Raw genomic sequence first — 21,921 nt, 5'->3', positions numbered from 1 at the left:
GCAGAACATGGTGTGCTTCGCAAGAAAAGCAGAGAGAAGTCATGGTCCCAATCTGAGTCCAAGCATGAAAGCTTCAAGACAGCACATGACATGTAGGAAGCATGGCCTGCCACAATGCAACAAGCAATGAACAATCCTTTTAACTAACTACCAAAACCTCTCTTTATTCCCCTTTTCTTACCCTTCTTTCTCAACTTTGCTTCTGATAGACAACAGACATGGGAAAACTTTATGTTCCATGAGATAAGGAAATCACTAAACTCCAAGCTGTGCCCATAAAGAATGTACAATGAGTCAAACATCAAAACTGGAAAGGAAAATTTAAAGAAAAAAGCTTGGAGTGTGAAGCCTACAGGTGCACCTGTGACCACCACAATCATAATTAAAGGGCAAAAGGAGCTATCACTCAGAAGATATGATCATTCACCACCCTCCTTGAATGAAGATAGAGCTAATCAGATGTCACACTCTACCTTACCAATATTTGTCATAGAACAATATGAAACTTTATCGCCAATTATTGGCGCAATGAGAAGTATGGTCCTGAATGCACTAACATAAGCAGAGAAAACACTTGGACTGAAAATTGAAGCACACGGCACATATGAATAGCTTTACCGACATATTTACTGCTTTAATAGCTAGCTAGCATTTTACTTACCTATTTGTGATGGAACACATCAATTGTATGTCAACGAAAAAGAACACTTGCTTCATGCAACAGAGATGTTTTGTAAAAACCTGTATCAGTCACCATAATTAATAAAAAATTATGATAAAAATAAGCCATGCCCCCTTGGGTAACACCAATGATTGATAATCCCAAACCAAATCATAATAGACTTGCTGGATGGACAGATAAGGGGAACAGAAACGAGAGACAACATAACTAGAACAAAATCCTGATGAACTACATTAGTCACCTTAATTATTCACCTAAATCAATCTTCCTACAAAATGTCTAGTTCTACATGATTCTCATAGCTGATAGTTTAGATTAATAATTTGATAAAAATCCTTCATCCCTATTCTATCTGGTAGTCAATGCATAAACAAAATACATTGCAAAACAAATTCCTTCAGATGCAATATGATCACACTCTGGACTTGGGATAGAAAAAAGCTTAATCAAAACATCAGCTGTATCAGATGCCTGTCATGTTAATGTTGTAATGCAAAATCTGCCCAACTTGTGTCAGATAAATCGAACGTACAAGCCTTTTTGAGTCCACAATTTTTTTCTTTTCCAAATCACTACAGTTCAATCAAGTCTGCTTGAATTATTGTCCCTCTGCTTTTGGGCTATGGATCAACATCCACCACTTATAATTGAGCTCTGATAATTTTAATTTGGACAGTCAGATGTTACATCGATATGAAGATCCCAATCAACTTGAGATATATGAGACATAAGATAAAGCAGCGCTAACAAATGCGTCAACACACAATGTGAAGATTGTGGTAGGGGTGCAAAAATAAAATGGTTAAGATGCTCGAATCCTTGGCTCTACAAAAGTTTTTAATCCCTTCAATTATTTTTATGCAAATCCTACTTATCAAATTCATTGCCACCATCCCCTATCTTGGACAACAAAGCACCTCTCTTCCATAGAGAAAGTTTGTCGAACACCTCCCATCTTATACGGGCTGCATATTTTCAAGTAATCTTATGAGACCTTGTGACCTATGTTGCAGGATGAGAAGCACAACAAGCATCCAATGGCCCAAGAGACATTTGGGTAAATCAGCAAGTCTGCTATATTTCAGACAGATTAAGACCAATATGTTTCATTCTAACACAAGATTGACACATCAATGGCACATTGGACTTCAAAAAGGCAAGAGGAAACTTTATCTATTTAAAATTTGAGCACATAGTGGAATCCAACAATAAGCACAAGAAAGAAAAACATGAAATACTGCTACTCATTAGAGAACCATATTATCTGACACAAAGCATTCAGCCATTCACAGCTCTGTGCTCATAGATACATAGGCTCACAAACATGATGGGAAATATACTGCAATCGGAAACATACTCTTTTAGTGAAGCATAAATCATAAAAGAAGTCACTTAATAAGTACTATCAAAGCAAGTTATAAGGTAGCTGGTATCCATATGTACCCATGAGTTTGCACATATCCCACTTTGGCAAGTAACTCATCTGCCTCTGCTGGACCACGGCTGCCTGGTTTATACATAACAGGCCTCAGTTTCCCCTCTTCAATACTGTTTAAAAGAGGAGTGAATATCTCCCATGCCACCTATAAACCCAAGCAATACAGTAAAAACCAAACCATAGTTTTTTTTTTTTTAATGTTGATTAATTATGCATGTAGATACCCTCAGTTCATCTCTGCGCACAAAATGTTGCTGGTCACCCCTTATTCTGTCAAAATGAATATTCAACAAGTTAGGTGATGTAGAACAGACCCACTCCCGAGCAGATAAAAAATTTCAACAAGAAATATAGAAAATTATGGATTTCTAAATGCAATGAGAAATCAATTTTAGGACTATGATAACAGATAGCGAAGGGAAAATAGGTGACCAGGAAATCACAAGTTCAAATTAACAAGAAAAAAAAAACAAATAAACGCCAAGATCAGGCTAAATTTTGAGACTTAATAAAAGCTGCAGTATATAGATGAATTCCCTAAACATGAGAAATTCATAGTTCGTATGCATACATATATTATTGGTCGGTTGAGCATATCAATTCAGACATCATACACTGGAAACATCAAACATTCTCGGTAGTCATAGAGATTGGCATTTGAACTTCCTAGGACATGTTTTAGAGCCAAGAAATAAAATCATCTCTGTAATCCTGGTCAATTTTGGAATCCTATGCCTCCATTAAGTTTCTCAGTGACATTTCAAAACTATAGCAGATGGTCATTGTAGTTTCCAGACTATCTATCATGTTTAATATGTGGCAAGCTATAAAGATACAGATAGTGAATATAGTCCGAGTCTGTATAAAAGGTAGCCAATACTAGTTAATAGAAGTTACTGAACATACGTGTCCAAGATTAATCGCTCATATGCCTCTGGGATGTTGGCATCTTGATACCTCAACCCATAAGATAAATCTAGTTCACTCTGTATGGTTGACATTTCCAGTCCAGGTTTCTTGACCTGTGGAAGAAGATAAAGAAATTCCAAGCTAAATCGTTATAGCGTGGACATACAATAGCAAAAAAACATTTTAGTGGTTCCAAAAGCAAGAGATAAGTCATAATAGTCCTAGCATGATATCAACATTCTGATGATAATCACTGGAATATGATATAATTCCCTATCTACCATGCAATGGTCTCAAAGGATGGAATCTTTATCGTAAATGACCGTATGGTATATTTATTGAACTTCTTACAGTCAACCAACAGGGTGAATGCAGCCAGACAGGCACAAAGGCTGGAGTCTGATGTCTAACAACTCTTGAAATAATATAACAAGAGACCAAAAAGTTGCCTATGACTAAAATGCACATTCCATTAGATGGCATACACACTACAAGACTGATGATGACATGATATCATACCCTCTCTGACAGTTCTAAGCAATGAATAACTTACTGTTAGTTTCATATACATGGCTTCTGACGGTTGCAGGCGAATGACAAATTCATTTCTCCCGTGCCTTTTACCTTATCACATTTAGTAAGAAAACATTGAAATAAGTTTCTGTAAGTAGATAATGGAAAGGAAATTACGAAGTGGGCAAGAAACGAAGTTATGGTAGAACCATAGAAGCATCAACATTATTATGTTTATTTAATTTATAATTTCCCAGAAACCGTCTAAAGTGAACTGCTATCCAAGATCCATGACATTGTTCATCATTATGGGTAGGACAAGACTGACCAAAAAAAAACTTTTAAAAGAGAATGTTGACAAATAAATAAAGAGTCTAACTGAAATTTTAAAAGCCATACTTTCAAAGATATCCCCAGGAACATCTTTAAATTGAATACGAATTTCTGCTTTTCTAGAATTTAAAGCTTTTCCGGCCTTGAGAATAAAAGGGACACCTGCATTGCATGATTTAAAAGTGTTAGTGAAATTCATAAAAGCACAATAAAAATGGCAGTTCAAAAGTTGTTTTGCCACATATCATCATGGCAAAGATAGTCATCTCATAGAATGAGAACATGTTGATATTTTTCTAGCACAACATGATATCATGATGTGCCAGTTGACATGTTCCTAATGCCAGCTAGCACAGGCCAAAATCATGCCAATGTCAATATCTATGACACAAGTTGGCTGATCAACATGACAATCCTTTCTCTATTGTTCTATGTATTGCAGCAAGGAGAGATGACCAATAAAAAGGAATAAAAATATGTGCACATTGAGTATTATAATTGACAGGTCTACCAAAAGGAAATCTAAACCTTCCCATCTTTCATTGTATATGTGAAAAACAATAGTTGCAAATGTTGGGGTGTTTGAGCTGTCAGAAACTGTTGGGTCATCTTTGTAGCCTTCATATTGTCCAAGTACGACCTCTTCAAGTTTTATTGGTATCACTGATTGAAGAACCTGATAGCAACAGAAAAAGTAAGAAAAAGGTACCATACTCATGTGACAAAGTTTGGATAGATGAGGCAAAAAAAAAACGTCATAATTTATACATTGTACTACAGAGTGGGATGGCTAAGAATGATCATGTTCAAGAAATGCTATAAAATGAAGACAAAGCTTTCTCCACCAAAGAAAATCAGTTATGACCTTCACTTTCTCATCCCGAATGTGCTCAGGATAAAGTGAAACAGGTTTCTCCATGGCAACCAAACAAAGTACCTGCATCAGTACATAAGAACTTATTTAACAATTATTATATATTCAATGAATTAAAAAACCTTATACCAAACAGTTTGTTAGATTAAACAATCAACTATCTCTAATTTTCCAATTTCCATTACCTGAAGCAAATGATTTTGAATGATATCACGAATGATTCTGCAAAATAATGAATGAAGTTAGCTTTATTTTTTAATTAATCTACCAAATAGTGTTACCGAATATTATTCGCCACAAATTTACAAGTATGATAGTTCATGACCAATAGTTTCAGAAGAAAACAAGAGACAGATAAACAAGATATTGACCCCACTCTTTTTTAGCAGTAGCAGCTATTTGCATTGCAAATAATGGACTCCTTGGAAGTTAAAAGTGTGGTCCCCAACAATCTTAACAATTTACAGAGAAATTTTCTATACTTCAAAATTTCAAATCATTTTAGGGAAAAAGGTTGGAGGTTGGAATTGGAGCCCCACTTCAATAAACAAATAACTGCTAAGAACTCCAAGGCATAATCTCACTTAAAATCATGCAAAATTATCTCTGGAGTTTTCCTGTCACCATAAACATGTGTCTTCACTCAACAACAATCTCGGCAATGCTAAAGTTAACAAAAGTGTTCCCAATGCCAAGAGAAAGATTTGGTTCTTAGTTTAGAGGATATGTTTCCTTCAAATTTGCAAAATATATATAATGGACATACCCGTATTCATCAAAATATCCTCCTCGTCCTTCAGTTCCAAAGTCCTCTCTGAACACAATCTGTAGAATCACAGATAGACTTGTAAATGAGAATATTGTAGATTACAAGGCCAAACCAGTTTTGACATATTTTTCATTAAAAAATATTTTTTTTATGTGATATCAAAAAGTTAAACCATTATGGTAGAAGCAGGAACAATGGCAACACCTCTCAAACTCATGAAATACAATGACTGCGTCACCATAAAATAATATCGAGTACATGAAGTGCCTTTTATATGCACTTAACCAAAATACAAAAGTGATTTAAACAGTAAGGATTTAGAAAACAACACATCCAAAAGCTAGTGCCACTGAGTTGAAGAAGTTGAAATAATGGTCATGGAGCTTTTAGAAAAGATAGGATAAAAAAAGAAAATAAATAGTCATTGTATAAAAACAACTTAATCATGGTACTAATGGCTCACCCTCCAAATGATCACATCAAAAGGCAAAATGAGAAATAGTGATTTCAAAAAACCAGTTGGATTTGTGTATTGATCAGTATTTATCAGCATTGATCCAATCAGGATCCGACAACTGGATCAAATAATTTTGCCTGATCCAGTTTCGAACTGTTTTTTTTTATTTAATTTCGACTGCTGTTGACAGCCGTTTTGGCTGTCAACAGCAGGGATGGCCCTCCTCTTCCCCCATCCTCCTCCTCCTCTCCCCTAACCCTCTTCCTGTTTGATCCTCGCCAACCAATACACCAGCATACCATGCGTCAGTATGGTGATAAGTACCAGACCCATACTGGTCCGACCAGGCAGGTAAAGGTTTCGGACTGAATTACTGAAAATTAAATATTTGGTGTCTGCAATGCTCCTGATGAAAAGCTCAGAACAAAGGTACCTGTTTGCAATACTATGCATGACAGAATTCTAAGTTATCCTCATGGATCATGGATTTAACCATGTTTCTACTGTAATACAAAAATTACCTGTATATTGTCAATGTTATCTCGATTCCAAAGGGGCAAAAAGAGGCGGTTTGCAAAACGTAGCACCAGCTGTAAATTCAAACAGAGATAGGAAGATAATTAAATGAAAATAGAAATTTCAAAGAAGATTGTGGGGTGTCTTCCCTTCAGTTTTCCTTTCGAAAGTAAATATAAGTTCCAGTTACACATTATTACCAAGTTCTGAACCAACTCCTTTCCCAAGTAGTGATCAATTCTGTAAAGCTCTTTTTCATCAAATAGTTCTCCAAGCTGAGAACTTAAATCTTCTGCAGTTTTCAAGTCCTTTCCAAAAGGTTTCTCAACCACAATGCGTGTCCACCCACCAAGATCAGCTGAGAAGTATCAGTTTAAAGAACGAGGAAAGGTGTAGCTTCATATCAGATAAAAGAATATGAGACATTATAATGACAGCAAGAAATAACTTTGGACATAATCACATAGCAAAGGATGAATATTTTTGTATAACAAGCAGTTTTCTTAAAAGTGAAACATGAAACGATAACATAAGATCATACAGAATCTACAAATCTAGGCTGCCAAAAATGCTAACTTCAATTTGTGAATGTAAGCATCAACAGTGCAACCTCCAAAGTGATGTGATAAGATTTAACTTCGTATCTACAAGAAAAATGGAAAAGGAGGTAAGAATCTAAGTTTAGATAGTGCACCAGAAGGCAAATTTGAAAGAGAATTATATGTTTTAAATGCAAAGGACAGAGTGGTACAGTGATTCTTGTAACAGTAAGTATGCATGATAGATCCTTGTCGCTCATGAATTTACCCATGTTTTTTAAAACTATATCATTCATAGGATAAAAACTAAGCTGTAAATTATCAATGTTATTGCAATTCCAAGTGTGCAAAAAGAAGACAAAACCTCTGATAAGATCAAACTTATCTGAAAACAGTTTCTGAATCATATTTTCTTTATTAAGATTTTGTGCTACACAATGTGTAAGCTAAAAGCCTAAAAACATCTAGTAACACTTATCATAACCAAGATTTAATTGTTCTCAGAGTGACCATGACCATTCTAAGTGTAGTGAGACAAGAATTAATGAAGCTTCATAGAACTCTCCAGACCTTTGCTAAAACCTATACAGTGGTTCGCTCTTCAATCCTAATATACAGTGATGGTTTTTTTAAAGCAAAGGCAGAAAATTACCCACTTATTATGTTAAGATTGTGAACTAAGTGTAGTAAGAAGAAAGGGGAACAGACATAAAATGGAAATAATATGAAAAGTTAAACACAAACGCACACTCTCTCTAATGTGGCAGAGAAAGAAATAATTGTTTATAAAATCATCAAAAGAAAAAAAAAAAAACTCTTCACATATGTGCTAAATTGACTCTAAAAACTTTTTGCTAACCTACTAACCATAGTAAAGTATCTAGGAAAGAATAAATTAAAAGACCTGTCATCGATAATATAAATAAAGTTTACAAATTCAAATGACATGGCAAACATAAACGTCCACAAATATACCCATTGGTGTACGGCATGTTCTCATATAGAAATTGATTTTACTGGTGAAGCATACTTTTATCCAAATGAATGCTTATAACAAGCAGTAAGTCAAACTTGTCATCAACAAACCTGATGATCCCAATGGTTTCTTCAATTACTATTTATCCATTTCAGTGGCAATAATAAGAAAGAAGAAAAAATTATATCAATCATTAATCTACATAATAGTAAGCATGAAATATTTGAATTCAGATGGTAAAACAGATGCTAAATTCTACGAAAAGTGCATCTTATCACCATTTTATATTGGCAAACCTGTTTATCAAATTATCAAATTTATGGGAAGCTTACAATTGGTTCATGCAGTATCTTCTTATCATTTTGCAGACAGAAGGGTTAACAGATGGAGGAAGTGCCAGGTAAAATAGCCTAAAATTATATCAATCATTAATCTACATAATAGTAAGCATGAAATATTCGAATTCAGATGGTAAATACAGATGCTAAATTCTACAAGAAGTGCATCTTATCACCATTTTATATTGGCAAACCTGTTTATCAAATTATCAAATTTATGGGAAGCTTACATTGGTTCATGCAGTATCTTCTTATCATTTTGCAGACAGAAGGGTAAACTGATGGAGGAAGTGCCAGGTAAAATAGCCTGCGGGAGGTTCCTGGCTCACTTCGTTTTGATATCTCATGCTCAGAAATTTGCTTATTTAATAGTTGAAAACCACCCTCACTGTCATATGAACCACTAACATATTGAATCTGCAAAGTAACAATAAAATTTTACATTTCCTGTACTCAAAAGTTCAGAGAATAAGAGAGATCGAAGAGATAGAGTCAATCTACCAATTGCAAGAACCTTGATAGAACCTCTGTTGGCTCAGTTGAAGCAGCTTGCCCAAGGTATCTGAATAGCATTAACAAAATTTAATTTCTATTATAAACTTCCTTGTAGAAAGAAATTAATGTTAGAATCTTCACTGTAATACTGCAAGTGCTTAATTTTCTTCCACTGCTCATTTTTCCCTAACTGAACATTGAACAGAAAAGTCTTTGCAAAAAGGAAGCAGAAGTCTGTTTATACGGAGAACTACCATTTTTTTGTCTGAGGCTTATTCGAAGACTTGAATGTAATCAGTTAAAACATGCAACACATCCCTATGCTGTGCTTGGAGTCGACCCTCTTGAGCAGCCTCAGTTTAACCATAGAAAGCACTATACATCTTCATCTATCCTGTAGACTAGCTTTTTCATCATCAATAGTGAAAAATCATGATTCACTTGCTACTATGACAACAAATTATAAGGTCCCAACTATTTGTTCAGCTATATTAGTCTTTTTTTCCTGCCATTTTGCTTTGTTGAGGGCAATATCACTAGTTCAATAAACGCTCTCACATATCTTTTTTATTTTTTTCTAATAAACTTTTCTTAGACCTTCCAATACCTTTCCTAGCACCATTAATGCTTAATCAGTTTATCTAATTTAACCCTCATCTTAGTTCACTTGCTGATTCATAATATGTTTTCACATGTAACAAACATCAATATATCATCACAAGTTGTTAAAGTATAGAAGTTTACATATGCTGATTTCTAATTCAACAACAATAATTACAATGTCTGGGGTCCCAACCATTTTAGCTGCATAAATCTTTTCCCACCATTGAGCTTTGTCAGCTGCAATATCACCAGTCAAACTAAGTTCCATCATATCTCATTGATGGATTTTTGTGGCACTCAATTTTTTGCATAAATGCAATCGAAACTCTCGTGCTTGCATTTATCAACCTGCAAAGTTTCCTATGTTTATATATCCTTTGAGTCTTATGAACTTTGCAAACATGAACTCCCATAGGGTAAAATATGTAATGAAGAAAATTGAGTGTTGTTAATGTGGCTTCAGATTGTTCCTGTCGTGCCATGTAAAGATTTTTTTGCCCATGACAATAAACAATATTTTGTTTTATTCTTTAAGAAAAAGGGGCTGAGCATAAGCTCACTGATTTCAGCAGCAAAAGTGGTGGATGAGGAGAGAACTGAAAGTCATTGAACAATATAGAGCAAGTGGATAATGGAACATTTCCAGTAAAATGAAGTTAAAACACTTTCCAATAAGCTAAAAAGAATACGATCATTCACTATAGCAATGAAGATGCAAGTGGCAATAACCTACTGCATTTAATATACACTCTATAGGCCATTTTCACTTCTGAAATACTCCCACAGGTGGAAATGAAGAAGCCAGTCCAGCCATAATGGTGAATTATGTCACTGCACTCGCCACTATAGGATATCGGAACATGATTGATGCTATGAATAGGCAACTACAAGTAAAATCTGTTTTCTAGTGGGCAGCACAACCTTTTCAATGATATTCACGGTACATTCACTCACATAATTGATTGTGTATGCACGAAATGTTGGCCTAGTATATAGGTTTATGTACACATCCCAAAATTTTAACATTTTAATTGGCCACTTCTGAACCCACCACTTAGAAAAGATTTTTTACTTTTATTTTTTCAACCTTTCAAGTTAATGCTTTCATTTTCATGTTCCAAAACTTTGCCTTAAAAAATCAGTACCTGGATTTATCACACAACATACTTCTCCAATTTTAATTCATGTGGCTTCAGATTGTTCGTGCCGTGCCATGTTAAGATCCTTTTTGGCATGATAATTGAACTATTTTTTATCTTCTTCTTTAAGGAAAAGAGGATGAGGGTGGAAGCACTCACAAAGAAAGTAGACCTGACTAGAACCCAAACAAAAATGGTAACCACAATTAGCCCCATCAAATCCTATCAACCTTCCAACTTTATCATAGTTGCAGAATACAACAAATCCTGGGGAGTGAACTACCAAGATATATCAGGTGATGACAGCTGGATCAGCCAGATAACATAATTAGCCTATACCAGGAGATAACATTTCCAGTTTGTCATACTAGAAATCTCTGACATATTTGATCCTTCGTCCTGCTAAAAGAAATTAAAGATCATTCAAGTAAAAGATTCAACCCTTTGTCATGATGGACAATATTCTCTGGGAACTTTTCTTTTCCTTTCATACATGAGTTAGCAACTTGTTTCAATATCCAAAATTATATACATTACATAAAAAAATCTCCGATGCACAATCAAAATCTCAGACAATAATTAATGCAAAATAGAATGCCCAAGATGATATTTCACAATTCACAAAGTAGATAAGGCCAATATTATTGAAGAAGCTCATTAGCAATCAAGAAGCTTTATGGCAACAACAAAATCTTACCCACATATGCGTTCTCTTAAATCCTCATCTGATAGCTTTGACCGGGCATAACCAAAAATGTGCACATCATTCTCTTGTAAGAATCCCTATTTATGTCTCAGTTAATATAAGAACTTTAGTGGAGTAATTACATCTATTATATAATTTGTTTACTCAAAAGAAATGTCAATTATATAAACCATATATCACAAAGAAAAGAAAGCTCAGATGTTATAACCGAAAAACATGAAATTAGCATGCTTACATGTCCCAGGAAAAATTTCACGTGATTAATTGATTAACATAAAAAGTTGAAAAAATGGTCCATAAATAATCAGACATTATCTAACATTTTTTAACATGTAATTTTAAATGTGTAATAGGATGCATGAACCTAAGTTTTAAGACACATTAAAAATGAGTCTAGAGATAAACAAAAACATAAAGAGACTATTCACCAACTAAGACATGCATGGGATAATAAAACCAATCAATAACTAAACAAAATCTTCAGACTATCTTCAATATAGAATTATTCATGAAATGGCAGAATGCCGGTAGATGGGGATCCAGCAGCCACCTCATATTCAGTCTCGACACTTTTGTTACTGAATTTTCCATCATGGCAATAGACAAAAAAAAAGATAAACAAGAAAAATATATTGGCCGAGAAACCAAATTAAAAGGTAAAATGGACAGATTATCATCAGTACAGTAATTAGAAAACATAAAAGAAAAAATATTGTGCATATATTATTTGACAATGGCCAAAAAATGATCAAGGACAGAAGACTCATAGTTTCTCCTTGTCTCATGCATCACATTATAAATAGGAAAAAACTCATGTTATTCAAGAATCTAAGCTATCATATTTTTAACATCCTAAACAGCAGCCTTTTGCTTAGACATCAACCATAATTTTGATAAAATCAAGACATTAATATACTTCTGACATGAGCCCATAAAGCATTGATCAAGATTAAGCGAACATTAAACATCTTACTGCAATTACAAAACAGGGTGGTTTTTAAGTAAATTTCTGCCAACAAAATATAGTTATAAGGAGGTCCTTATACATATTAGTCAGCAAAGGAAACTACACAGTTAATCTAAATAATGAACTCTAACATATCAAGTTATAAATGACAAAGTTCCAGGACAGATACGCGACATGAACCTGTTTAAAAAGGTGAAAGAGCGCAGGAAATGTTTTCTTCTTGGCAAGATCACCCGAAGCACCCAGCACAATTATGGATAAGCAACCAACCTCCTGTACAATACCCGTGTCTTTCTCTTCTGAAAAAGATTCACTCCTCAAACTGTTACTTCTGAAGGAGTCATTTCTCAGAAATGCATCCGATACAGTTGACATGGCTGACCACAGTATGATGATCTTATCCTTTGTAGATAAAAACTGCATAATTAGATAGAGAAATGATCATTCACACATTGAGGATGGATCGGATTTCATCACACAAATATCTCTCTTAAAGAGACTGTGGGAGAAAAAGGCTAACCACAAAAAGGCAGAAATTGAGATGCAAAGAAGAATGCATTAGTGATTATTTATCTACTGACATGACACTATAACAACATATAAAACAAAATACTAAAACCAATTTTCTCAAAGATGCATGAAACCGGAGGAACTTTGTTGAATCGAGGGGCAGAACCTTGACTCTTAGATATATGAACCATGTGAGGTTGTCTGAATGATAATCAATAATCACCGTGTGTTATCACCGGTAAGAACCCTATGCTGTTATACTGCGATGCCATTTAGTGCGCTGCATAGCATATAGAGTCTATCTAGCTTGCATATGTGCTGCATGAACCAAGCATTACAGAGCCACTGAGCCAACATAGCACGCAAACCACTTGACCTCTGTAAAGCATTTTGATTGCATCTGTAGTCAAGAAAGAGTATTTCTACCAAAAGAATTTTAATCGCCACCCACTTACGCCCGTCTACTTCTCCAACCTATGCGATCGACTAAGGCCGAGAATACGATAGGAGGAGCGAAGGAATAGATTCGATAATTTCGGACAAGACCAAGTCCATGGCATACAAAGAAAGAACAAGAATTAGCAGTAGAAATCGCTGGAAGAAAGAGAGCAGAGAGCAGAGAGCGAAACCGTAACTATCAAGCGGCGAGCGATCTTGCTGATGGCGACGGAGGCATTGGGGATCTCTCTCCTTTTTATGCTCGCAGGTAAGCTCTCCCTCTTCGGTCGCCGTCTCTCTCTCTCTCTCTCCCCCCATCCAACCGCCGGTTTCGAAGTAGCGGCGCGATATGTTGAAAAGAAAAGGAGGAGAAAAAAAATGCAGAAAATATTACGGGGAGTTTTACGCGATGAGTTGGCAGCGCATGGATCGTTGGATTTCGTCCATCAAGAGAGTACAAACGAGACGTAGCTCTTTGAAGTACAGCCACTTCGCTTACTCCTCTGGGTTTTATTAATTATTGTGTTGCTTTGGATCGTTAATTGGGAGAGGAAACACTTACCGTTACCAACGCCTGTGTTGTTCAGATAAATGCGAGGTGCCCCATGTTCACAACAAGCACAAGAAAGAACAAGCAATAGTGCAAATAATGGCAGCACGTCTCCGATCAATGGAATGAGGCCGTAGTCATCAATTTCCGTGCTGCAACTTCAGACCACCGTTTTCGTTTTCACCATGGCAGCCTTCCCCAACACCGTTCTGGCTCAGTATGCATACAAACTTGAAAGTTCGAGGGAATCAACATTTCAGTGGGATATGCTAGCAAAATACAAGTTGGCTACGTAGATATTGCAAACTTCTCCGCTTCCACCGCCTTCCATTGCCAGCCTCCATCGCTGGCTTCCACAATTTTGGGGCCTTTTTATTCTTGTTTATCATGTTGGTTAAAAATATATATATTTCTTATTTATTATGGATGGTAATTAGGGCAGGTCGAGTGTTTTCAGATCCCGTTGGTTTCATGTTCGATTTAAAATTATAATTGAAACGGTTAAATAAAAAAAATAAAATATACTAAGTATATGGGTACCAACTCGAACTCCACCAAACTCTCGCTCGACCGAGTTATCGAGTCTTATCACATGTACCACCGATGTCTGTAGATTCCACGGCATATGCCGCTCACAAATGAGATCATTTCAACCTCACTCGAAGGTTTTATTTGTGTAAATATTATGATTTTTTAATAAAATTAACTTGTCGGCTAAAAATAATATATAGAATTATGGACTGCACCTACTATTGTTCTTTTGACCACCGAACCACCTATGACAAACCCTTAATTAAACTCAACCCTAAAGCAACGACTTTAAATCTTGATCACCACACAGTCTCATCTGCCATTGCAAATAAGAAATCACATAAAAGTGATACCAGTGGGGAGCGTGGGTCTTACCTTTGCTGTTTTCGCTTATAGTGGGGCATTTCTTGAAAGATTAGCTTTTCCTGCAAAAGCTTTGATAAGAGTTTCCCATAAAGGAAGGGAACTGTGAACCAAAGAGAAGCATTTTCACCAGAAACAGTTAGTAGTTATATTTGAACAATGTACAAGATACTGATTTATCAAAGTGCAAGATCATCTTTACAAGTTACTCCCCACCTCTGACTGTTGACGGTAAAGAACCAAAGTTCTAGGCTTAGATGGGAATCCATGACAAAGCGCCCTGGAGTTTTCATGCCGCCAGTACCTAATATCACAAGAAAATATAATCACATTCTTTTTCAGGCCAGCACCTAGTTGACAATTGTAGTTATAATTTTGCCATCGGAAAGAAAGCCATCGGAATGCAAATGAACAAACAAGAGAACCAAAAAAAACACTGGAGCCATAGAATTCAATTCGTGCGGATTTCAATAATGGATCTTTTTCTTGCAGAGAAATCACAACACCTGAAGTCTCATTGGTGCAGATTTTGGTTTGTTTAACAAACAAGAAAATGAAGGCAGAAAATTACCTATAGAGACATTTCACAGTTTAAGCCATTTAGGCTTGGTTGGCTTCTTTGCAGCTGGCTTAGGATCAGGAAGAGGAGATGCAACCTCCGGCGGTTTTGGTTTTGGCTCTTGTTCAGGATGAACAGGATCCTCCACTTGTTTGGCACTCAAATCCAATCCATTCAAGGATAGAATATCATCACGAAGATATGGCCCCTCCTTTGCAACTGCATTATCATACTCTGAATCTGCAACCAAAATCCAAGATACTACTTCTTAACATCAACAAGCCCCACCATAATATCAAAACACATCGTAAAAGTTTCACAGAAACAGGCTTTGCAGATCGTTGAACTACATTAGTGCACTAGAAAATTTAAATTTAAATATGTCAAGCATGTTCTATACAGGCAACTAGGAAAAAGTGGAAATTTTCCTTCCTATAATTCTGTGCCAGTAACAGAAGTCATGGTGGCGTACTTAATAACGTAGTAAAAAGGAGATCATAAAGGAATGTCCCAAGCAACAAATTTCTTTAGTATATGAATTTGTGGTTCATTATCAAGCTAGCGAAATTATGAAATTCAATGTGGACAATAATGTCAAATAAGACAGATATTTAACATAACAATGAGATTTGCAATTTAACCTGAAAAATTTTAGAAAATAAATCAGCACTTCGGAGTTCCAGTTATGTAAGAAATTCTTGTCCAACCAAGACAAGTTATTTGAGTACTCATTAAATAGGCTAATTTCTTACAATCATACAACTTCTCCATTGCAGGCCCATCTTAAAATTGTCTTTTTAGAAACATAACAGTTAATTTACAAAACAAAAACCCAAAGACAATGACTATATATTTCAAAAGGTTCAGTTTATTCTGATATGAAGTTTTGATAATGCTGTGCATCTTTTCAGAAACAAATGTGCAACACTTTAGATTTTATATTATAAGTAGCAATAAACAAATTGAGAAAAGGTCTCATCCAAATGGCAGAAGAGATAAATTCAGCAGTAACTATTTAGATTTTGTAGACAGAAAAAGCACACTGTGTAACACACAGAAAGTCACCAGGCAGTGCCACTATCAAGAAACATATCCTAGTTTTACTCAACCATTGGATTGTACATAGTAAAACAACTACCAGTTAATAGCTCTCTTCTCAAAATATTACAATAATTGATGAATCACCAAATCAACCTAGTATATAATGTAAGTAAATAAACCTTTTGGCCAATCATAAGAAAAGTAAACGATAGCCCCAGGAGCAAAACCAGCCGAGTAGAAGTCCTTTGATGTGTCTTTGATTCGCTCCTTTGGAGGAGTGGTATCTGAAACAAAATTTGTTAGAGAATTATTCACATGCATGACATTAGTTTCATTAACCTCTTAATGTTACAAATAAAAACTCTTATGTTACACCACCTTTACGAAAAATTAAATGGTAACATTTCTAAGAATGATAACAAAATGCATGATATATACCTCATTTTCCATAGAGGAAATCATAGATAACTTAAGAAAAAAATTGGATGATGGGTTTAGAACTCCCAATTAAAGAAAATGATTACCACAGCTGTCTGAAGGGTGTATTAATTAATTTTAAAGCTCATGTTATTATTTAGGCCACAAAATGTATTATTATCATACATATAGCAACTTATTTTTTAGGGAAATCAAGTATTCAGTTTAGCAAAAACCATGCTTGTGCCAACTAAACAGCCTTAGAAGAATATTTACAGACAAAAAATAATATTTCATGGAACAGACACATGTTAGTACCCTTTTGGCAGTATATGTACCAGGTGATAGCAATTGGCATGCTCCTTTTGTGCCACAGGCACTGGCCAAAAATTGAATTCACCATGTATCCACATGGTATGCAAGCCCAACATAGATACAATATGACATATTTCAACCTTGCAAATCATCAGATAAAGCAATCTGATTTAAAAAGGAAATGCATGTATACTGAAAAACATGACTAAAGTCAAGAATAAAAGCAAATAATCAAGTCAAAGAATTTTGCATATAGAGAAGAGTTTTCAACTGTAGAATGGAAGATGTTTCTGAAGATTATGAAAGGTAAAAGGACAAAAACAGGCACACTTTCATGATGGGGAATTATGTGCATTGTAATTATATAACATTTTCAAAATTCTCGTGTTTTGTCTAGTATCACCTTGATATGTCTTAGTCTTAGACTCTTAGCTTATACAACTGAAGATAATTTCAACTAATATTAAAAAGAGGATAAAGCAACATTTTTTTTGTGTTGAAGAAGCTGCAGGTAACAGCTTTAGAGCATATTATTTAGAAAATCAAGTATCGCATCTAATGTTTTATCCAACCTTATATGCTTGTCAGGAATTACCATGCAATGGTTGGATTGGAACATATTTACTCACAATCAATATATGGAGTACAATCCTCTACGGCATGCCTCTAACTTATGAGCGCATTATGCACCACAACATATGTAGCAGACACTAACACAAGACCAACATCCATGTGCATAAAATTCAGGGAATGTCGTTAGACAGGCACTCACATCACTATGAGAAAACAGGAAAGTTGTCAAACAGGTAGTAGGAAAGCCCCAAGCAACATCTAATGCTGAAGTCAATAGGAATGGTCAGAGAATAAGAGACCAAAAGAATGATGCTTATACAAGTGGTCAACCATCAAACATGCAAGAATGCCAAGTGATGTATGTAGAGGATATACTAAAGTTCAAACAGGCTATCTTACATCCTTGAATAAGATCAATGGCACAAACTTTGACATATCATATCCATGCACATTTGTCAATTACCTCACTAGAGTATATAATCAAATGTTTTACTTTAAAAATCTAATGTCTTTTAAGATTAGCCACTTGGAATACTTGCATTTAGACAAATTACAGCAAACTACCACAGAAGATAATTTTGTTGATATAACTATCTGTGGATTACATTTTACTGATGCTATGTTGTGCTTTTAAAGATACAGATACAGGCTCATTACTTACATATATAAAATGGCAGATCCGGTCGAGCAACTACTTTTGTTAAAAGATCCATCAGACTTTGAATTTTCTCTGCTGGTTGAAACTTTACCTCTAGAACATAGTTATCAGGGAAGCGAACCCTGATAACAGCCTGCATGAAAATTTAGAGAAGAAAAAATAAATAGAAATCGGAAATCAGAGACCACGTTCCAAAGAAAGGAACACAACAGTAGATACTAACTGGGGAAAAGGGCTAGTACACAACCAATGAGACCTGCTTCTTAAAAACTCTTGCAAAAATATGCTATATCGACTCCTCTCTTATTTTAGCATTTTATTTAATTTGTTAACTCATGCTATAACTCCTTCAGAAAAACTACAAATACCATAAAAAATAAGCACTTAAATTGATATTGCTTTTAAAAAGGAAACAGTAGCCTGACTGCTAGAGCAATAGAGAGAGAGAGAGAGAGAGAGAGAGAGAGAGAGAGAGAGAGAGAGAGAGGAGAAGGAGATGCGCAGCAAGAAAGAAAACAGAAATATCAAAAAACTGACAAAGGAGACAGTAAGAGGGACAGAGGTTGCACATGCCATTTTTATTTCAGAGAAATTAACTAGCATGTCATCTCCTCTTTCATAAGAAAAGTTTCCGATCAAACCAGTCAGGGACCTTAAGATTTTATCTATCACTAAACAATTAATTTAGCTAAGATAATTGCATAATTTTTTGCTATTCCTTCCTAGCCACGATTTAGGTGGAATATGAGCCCATTCAAGACTCCTCCAGCCAAACAATCTAGCCAGCCACACAGTCTGTCCATAGATTAGAACTAGACATTTACTCTCCATTACAGGATTCATGCATTAACTCAACAATAGCTTCTTAGCTCCTCTTCCAATTGATGTCAACTTCAACTCCAAAGGAACTTGACTGAATTTCTATTCCATGTCAGCGGAAGAAACAAAAACAATATACTTGACTCTCTCTCTCTCTCTCTCTCTCTCTCTCTCTCTCTCTCTAACACAAAACAATATACAAAAACAAGAATGGGAGAGAATCTAAATGATGACAAAATGATCATTACAAAAGATTAAAAAGGGAATTAATTACTAGCAACATAAAATCCTCCCTCCCTCCTTCCCCCATTCACTCATAGAGACAAATGGCCAAGCATCTTTAATTAAAGTAGCAAAGGAGAAAGATAAGCTGAATCTCATGTCATCTAAGTAAGAATCTTGAACGGAGGACAAATCCAGTTAGATTATGTACCTTGGTTATTCTCGCTCTACGGACTGCTGCTTCCGCCTCCCGTATTTTACGGGTCTTGAGAACTTGTGATTGTGCTGTTCAGGATTTCAGTATAACAATATTAAAAAAGAAGTTCAAAAGTATTATATAGTATAATGCTTGAAATGTTTTCCATGGAATGAAGAGTGCTCAGCTGAACTTTACTTGAAATGTTCCAGGTCATGCTGTAAGGGGCTTGGACAACATAATAATGCATAGTTTTCCATGGATAGTGAGAACTAAAACCTCAAAATATAACTACCACCACACAGAACTCAGTTCCAAATGCAAATCATTTAATCTAGCATTGTCAATATTACCTCCAATTTTTTCAGACATGATTTGATAATAATCCTCAGGTGTAAAATCATAAAAGTCATCTGGCTCCTCTGCACATAGCATAAGCAGTTAATTAATCATGTGAAGAGAAAAAACACAACTCTGGATAGCCTGGTTAACCTTAAGCCAAATAAAAGTATTACATATGGGAAAATTTTAAGTATGTCAATCATGAACAAGAACCTCTACTAGGTTCTTTCCATATTAGCATATAACAACATGTAAAAAAAGAATAAACAGGAACAAAGAGGATGGTCGTATATGATATAATTCAAAGATAAAAACCTGTAGCCGAAGCAGAAACATCGTCCGGTTTTTCAGAGGCCGTTGTGTTAGTGAAAACACGAATTTCATGACCAAGTTCCTTCTGCACAGCTAAAAGCTTAGCCTGAAAACATTTGACACGAATTGTGTGGATTAAATAAGATTGGAGCCATATACAGTCACACCAACATGTCAACATATCAGATATTAATCCATAACCCAGAAAATTCTTTAGACGTAAATCCAAGGAGGAAAACAAAATCAAACTCCCAAAAGTCAGTTCCACCACCTTAACTACACACAGAGAAGGCTCGGCAACGCCTTCTCTGGTTAGATAAAGCACAAACATCTCTTGTCACGTTAGTTATCTACACCTATAAACTGTTATACGCAATGCAGATCAAGATTCATCCTCGTACTAGTTACATACAACGAATGCAAATTAGTCAAGTATCAGCTCATCCATGCTTTCTTTAACATAATCGATCGCTTAACTTCGTAAGTTTACTGAGAAAATCCCCATAGATATCATGACAACTGAAGCAATCGTCCGCATCATTCCCAGCAACAGCAAACCCTAGGACTGATGCGCGGGGTAAAGGCATCGCACACACAACAAGCACGAGTGACAATAGATGGAGACTCGAACCGAGATAGGGGAAAGAGACGGGAGGGAAAGAATACCTTTGCTTCTTCTGCGTCCATGGAGATCTTAATTCCCAATCGGAGCGGGAGAAAAGAAAGGGAAGGAGAACACAAACGCCATCCAGTATATTTTGATCGAGGTGGAATGGGTGCGGAAGTGCTCCAACAAAAGAAAAAATTCTTTCCTGTACCAGTCTTTGGTTGCCGTCTCACGTACCTCGGGATAGCAGTGGACCCCGCAGTAAGTTATTTGATGGGTACATCGATGGGTGACGTCTGGCTCTTGTTCCATACTTTCATTCTTCCATTCTTCTTCATGTTTACATATCCATCCTTTTTCAAGTCCAAAAATAACGTGTTTGCCCCCAAATGCATATGATCTGTTTGAGTTGAAAAGAAATAATAATAATAAATACCTAAGATACTTCTAAGGTTCTGATTATAATATTTTAAATTATACTAATGTCATTTTAAATTTTTAATTGATTTTCAAATAATAGTTATATATAGGAAATTAATCATGATGTATTATATTTTACATAAATATATATATGCGTTAATTTTAAAGTTATAAGTACAATCACTAATCATGAGGAATATAGATGTTTGATTTTTGCTTTTTCATTTCTTTTCGTTTTATGGTGTTCTCTTTTTTTATGTTTTATTTTTTTCATCAATTTTCCCTTTTAAGAAATTAGTGCCTTATTCAAAAGGGAACTTCTTGGGTATATATATATATATATACTAATTTATTAGAAAAAAATTTAGTATTAAACTTTTAACAAATGATGCCTCATATTTAATTTTTATAAAGGGATGTCTCTTTTCTAAAAAGTCTCAATAATACCATTGAATCGGATTATCTGGAGACATAGATTCAAGGGCTGATTCAATACGATCAAAGGATTGTTAGGATCGGAGCAGCACTATGAGAGGGGGGTGAATTAGTGTAGCAGATTAAAACTCGTAAGTTTGAAATTGATTTCGTAAATGTATAGAGATTTCGATTCGACGAATAATGACTTAGCTAAAATAGCTCGAGTAAAGATAGTCAGGGAGATGAAAACCGAACGTTTGCAGCTAAGTAGAGAAATAATTCAGAAAATTAAACACTCACACATTCAAGGAACACAACGATGTATAGTGATTCAGTCAAATGACCTACATCCACTTTCGAAAAAGTAGATTCAAGGG

General features: G+C 35.3%; 2 protein-coding genes across 6 annotated transcripts; both read right to left on the bottom strand.

The window, feature by feature from the left end:
- Window positions 1–1,899: 1,899 nt before the first annotated feature.
- Window positions 1,900–14,775, bottom strand: LOC135622722 (glucose-6-phosphate 1-dehydrogenase, cytoplasmic isoform-like). Of its 5 annotated transcripts, none has more exons than XM_065124800.1 (17): window positions 14,659–14,775; window positions 12,435–12,671; window positions 11,279–11,364; window positions 8,846–8,906; window positions 8,575–8,761; window positions 6,692–6,849; window positions 6,497–6,565; window positions 5,516–5,574; window positions 4,935–4,971; window positions 4,741–4,812; window positions 4,404–4,551; window positions 3,942–4,037; window positions 3,583–3,653; window positions 3,027–3,142; window positions 2,345–2,390; window positions 2,126–2,265; window positions 1,900–2,021 (listed from the first exon to the last, which is right to left on the bottom strand). In XM_065124800.1, the coding sequence occupies exons 2-17, from the start codon at window positions 12,627–12,629 to the stop codon at window positions 1,961–1,963; spliced, it is 1,602 nt and encodes a 533-aa protein (XP_064980872.1). In that variant the 5' UTR covers window positions 12,630–12,671; window positions 14,659–14,775; the 3' UTR covers window positions 1,900–1,960. The 5 variants fall into 5 exon arrangements, with proteins under 5 accessions (XP_064980872.1, XP_064980869.1, XP_064980870.1 ...); XM_065124797.1 differs by lacking the exon at window positions 14,659–14,775 and adding an exon at window positions 13,400–13,558; XM_065124798.1 differs by lacking the exon at window positions 14,659–14,775 and adding an exon at window positions 12,931–13,379.
- Window positions 14,753–20,907, bottom strand: LOC135622723 (plant UBX domain-containing protein 1-like). The gene is made up of 8 exons (XM_065124803.1): window positions 20,767–20,907; window positions 20,104–20,206; window positions 19,800–19,868; window positions 19,462–19,535; window positions 18,213–18,342; window positions 16,426–16,530; window positions 15,218–15,445; window positions 14,753–14,950 (listed from the first exon to the last, which is right to left on the bottom strand). Exons 1-7 carry the CDS (start codon window positions 20,785–20,787, stop codon window positions 15,231–15,233), a joined length of 717 nt encoding a protein of 238 aa, XP_064980875.1. The 5' UTR covers window positions 20,788–20,907; the 3' UTR covers window positions 14,753–14,950; window positions 15,218–15,230.
- Window positions 20,908–21,921: the final 1,014 nt, after the last annotated feature.

Source organism: Musa acuminata, chromosome BXJ2-9, assembly GCF_036884655.1.
Source record: "Musa acuminata AAA Group cultivar baxijiao chromosome BXJ2-9, Cavendish_Baxijiao_AAA, whole genome shotgun sequence".
Lineage (NCBI taxonomy): Eukaryota > Viridiplantae > Streptophyta > Magnoliopsida > Zingiberales > Musaceae > Musa > Musa acuminata.
The sequence above is the reverse complement of the archived record's forward strand: the minus strand, read 5'-3'. Positions and strand labels throughout refer to the sequence as shown.

Coding starts and splice junctions, on each gene's coding strand:
- LOC135622722 (XM_065124800.1), bottom strand. CDS start 12,629: ATGTCAACTGTATCGGATGCATTTCTGAGAAATGACTCCTTCAGAAGT. Junction 6,566..6,691: donor AGGAGTTGGTTCAGAACTTG/GTAATAATGTGT, acceptor TTGAATTTACAG/CTGGTGCTACGTTTTGCAAA. Junction 2,391..3,026: donor GAGCGATTAATCTTGGACAC/GTATGTTCAGTA, acceptor TCATTTTGACAG/AATAAGGGGTGACCAGCAAC.
- LOC135622723 (XM_065124803.1), bottom strand. CDS start 20,787: ATGGACGCAGAAGAAGCAAAG. Junction 19,869..20,103: donor TGTTTCTGCTTCGGCTACAG/GTTTTTATCTTT, acceptor TGCTATGTGCAG/AGGAGCCAGATGACTTTTAT. Junction 15,446..16,425: donor TTCTTATGATTGGCCAAAAG/GTTTATTTACTT, acceptor TTTTGGTTGCAG/ATTCAGAGTATGATAATGCA.